The 3,515-nt window shown below is 40.4% G+C and overlaps 1 protein-coding gene across 1 annotated transcript in view; it reads right to left on the bottom strand.

Annotated features, from left to right (window-relative positions):
- LOC111959404 (proton-coupled folate transporter) overlaps positions 1-3,052 on the bottom strand; it is an 8,158-nt gene extending 5,106 nt beyond the window's left edge. The window contains exon 1 of the mRNA XM_023980921.2: positions 2,478-3,052. Coding sequence (XP_023836689.1) covers positions 2,478-2,798 — 321 coding nt within the window. The 5' untranslated portion in view covers positions 2,799-3,052. The remainder of the gene's footprint in view (positions 1-2,477) is intronic.
- Between the last annotated feature and the right edge of the window lie 463 nt (positions 3,053-3,515).

Genomic DNA, 3,515 nt, shown 5'->3' with positions numbered 1-3,515 from the left:
GGATCTGTGATTTACCTTTGTGGATTGTGGATTTACATTTGGATTGCGTGAATTTACAATTTGTGGATTGGTGATTACATTTGTATGGATCATTTGCCAGCAGCACCTACCCACCCTGATACCACTGCTGGCTTGCCTTCTGAAGCTAAGCAGGGGTTGGTTGTGGTCAGGCCCTGGATGGGAAAGACGAGATGCTGCTGAAAGTGGTGTTGGAGGGCCAGTAGGAGGCACTCTTTCCTCTGGTCTAAACAAAGATCCATAATGGCCCCAGGGCAGTGATTGGGGACACGTGCTCTGTCGTATGGGGTGCCGTCTTTCGGATGGGACAGTATAACGGGTGTCCCTGACTCTTCTGAGGTCATTAAGATCCCATGGCACTTATCGTAAAGAGTAGGGGTTGTTAACCCCGGTTCCTGGCTAAATTCCCAATCTTGGCCCTCCACCATCCACGGTCACCTATATAATCCCAAGTTTTACAATTGCTCATTCAATCCCCCCGTCTCCCCTGTAAAACTATTCCCCAGTCGTTGCTGCAAAGAGAACGTGTTCTCACAACTTACCTGGTAAAAATAACAGATAAATAAATAAAAAATTTGTGGCATTGTAGTTGGATTGGTGATTGTACATTTGTGTTGGATTTACATTTGTGGATTGGTGATTTACATTTGTGGATTGGTGATTTACATTTGTGGATTGGTACTTATTTGTACAGATCATGAATACACGAACAACAAAGACATCGCTGTGTGTCACAATACATTTGGCATGATATTGATCCCCATACAGGTCTCTCTTAAAAATAGATTTTTATCTCAGCTAGACTAACTTGGTTGAATAAAGGTTAACATTTATCATAATATGAATCATTAAGATGTTAAACGTGAAGTAGATTATATTTGATGTTATTCACACCAATTAAACAATTATTAATCATCATTCAAGACCTTTATTCGCTAAACCAGCCGTGTTAGTGCTAGGCTGGAATAAAAGCGTGCCACATAAGACAGGAGTGATAGTCCCCACCTTTTGAAGTGGGTCTGGGGACCCAGAAGTGTTGGCACATCCTCCTCCTTTGTCCGTTGTAACCTACGTCCTTCACTGATGCGGTCCCATAGGTACTGGTAGACAGCGGCCACGAAGAGACAGCGAGAACATGATAAGAACAAAACGGTTCAACAGAAACCGAAAGCCGGGCAAGCGAACGGCGGCCTCGTCTATAAGCAAATGTGTCCCTTATTCTCAACCTCCTCGTTATTACAAAACTGTGTCATTTATCGGTATGTCGTCGTCTACAGACGATTAGAGTAATGCTTCGGGAAGAATTGCCTCTGGTGTCCGGATCTTCCATTGCCAGTTTGTAGGAACTAAAAAAAGATTCAGACCCCAACTAAGAGTTGTTCGGTTCCTTTGTTATTATAGGACTCGTCTTCGCAAGACTGAATAGTTTGCGGACAAAATCTCAAATAATTCCACTTGTTTCTGATCAGAAACAAAGACAAAACGTACTTTAAACTGTAAAGTAAACCTCTAGGAGTTTACACTAGTCTGTTCCGACAATGGTCTCGAGATTGCCCCATCTGGGACGAAGCTTCGGAACGCACCTCGAGCTTTCCTGTGCTCTCCCATTTTCAGGACAAATCACGGTGTAAGTCCACATAAGATTTCCACTTTAAAATGTACTGAATGTCAAACAAAAAACAATGATTCGGCATAAGTTATATACAAACGACACACCTCTATGCACAAATGAACTACTTTTGAACAATTTTCTCCGGATATTTACAAAAACACATAGACTTTTTAATTTTTTAACTTTATTTAACTAGGCAAGTCAGTTTGAGATCACATCTTATTTACAATGACGGCCTAGGAAACAACGTGCAGATTGGTGTTGTGCTGTTGGTGCTGTCATTTACATTTGTGGATTGTGATTTACATTTGTGGATTGTGATTTACATTTGTGGATTGTGATTTACATTTGTGGATAGTGATTTACATTTGTGGAAAGGGATTTACATTTGTGGATTGTGATTTACATTTGTGGATTGTGATTTACATTTGTGGATTGGTGATTTACATTTGTGGATTGTGATTTACATTTGTGGATTGGTGATTTACATTTGTGGATTGGTGATTTACATTTGTGGATTGGTACTTATTTGTACAGATCATGATACACGAACACAAAAGACATGCTGTGTGTTCACAATACATTTGGCATGATATTGATCCCATACAGGTCTCTCTTAAAAAATAGATTTTTATCTCAGCTAGACTAACTTGGTTGAATAAAGGTTAACATTTATCATAATGATCATTAAGATGTTAAACGTGAAGTTAGATTATTATTTGATGTTATTCAACCAATTAAACAATTATTTAATCATCATTCAAGACCTTTATTTGCTAAACCAGCCGTGTTAGTGCTAGGCTGGAATAAAAGCGTGCACACAAGAACAGGAGTGATAGTCCCCCACCTTTTGAAGTGGGTCTGGGGACCCAGAAGTGTTGGCACATCCTCCTCCTTTTGTTCCGTTGTAACCTACGTCTTCACTGATGCGGTCCCATAGGTACTGCGTAGACAGCGGCCACTGAAGAGACAGCGAGAACATCGATAAGAACAACACGGGTTCAACAGAAACCGAAAGCGGGCAAGCGAACGGCGGCCGTCTATAGCAAATGTGTCCCTTATTCTCAACCTCCTCGTTATTACAAAATGTGTCATTTATCGGTATGTCGTCGTCTACAGACGATAGAGTATCTTCGGGAAGAATTGCTCTGGTGTCCGGATCTTCCATTGCCAGTTTGTAGGATACTAAAAAAAGATTCAGACCCCAACTAAGATTTTCGGTTCCTTTGTTATTATAGACTCGTCTTCGCAAGACTGAATAGYTTGCGGACAAAATCTTCAAATAATTCACTTGTTCTGATCAGAAACAAAGACAAAACGTACTTTAAACTGTAAGTAAAACCTCTAGGAGTTATTACACTAGTCTTGTCCGCATAATGGTCTCGAGATTGCCCCATCTGGACGAAGCTTCGAACTGCACCTCGAGCTTCTGTTGCTCTCCCATTTCAGGACAATTCCACGGTGTAAGTCACATAGATTTCACTTTAAAATGTACTGAATGTCAAACAAAAAACAATGATTGCAAAGTTAAACAAACCACACACCTCTATGCACAATGACTACTTTTAACAATTTTCTCCGAATATTTTACAAAAACACATAGACTTTTTAAAATTTTTTAACCTTTATTTAACTAGGCAAGTCAGTTGAGATCACATTCTTATTTACAATGACGGCCTAGGAACAGTGCAGATGGTTTGTGCTGTTGGTGCTGTCAGAGATTTTTAGAACCAACCCAAGATAGAACACAGCCTGACGTTTCCAATGGGAGCAAATTAATCATAGCAGGCAGAACAAGCAGGGKGGTGGGCAGAGCCAAACACGAGCAAGTGAGAGCCTATTGGTGCATTCTAGCATGTATTTGCATATTTCAGTTAAGGAACGC

This window comes from Salvelinus sp. IW2-2015, linkage group LG4p (assembly GCF_002910315.2).
Source record: "Salvelinus sp. IW2-2015 linkage group LG4p, ASM291031v2, whole genome shotgun sequence".
Classification (NCBI taxonomy): domain Eukaryota; kingdom Metazoa; phylum Chordata; class Actinopteri; order Salmoniformes; family Salmonidae; genus Salvelinus; species Salvelinus sp. IW2-2015.
This window is presented reverse-complemented; position numbering and strand designations above follow the sequence as displayed.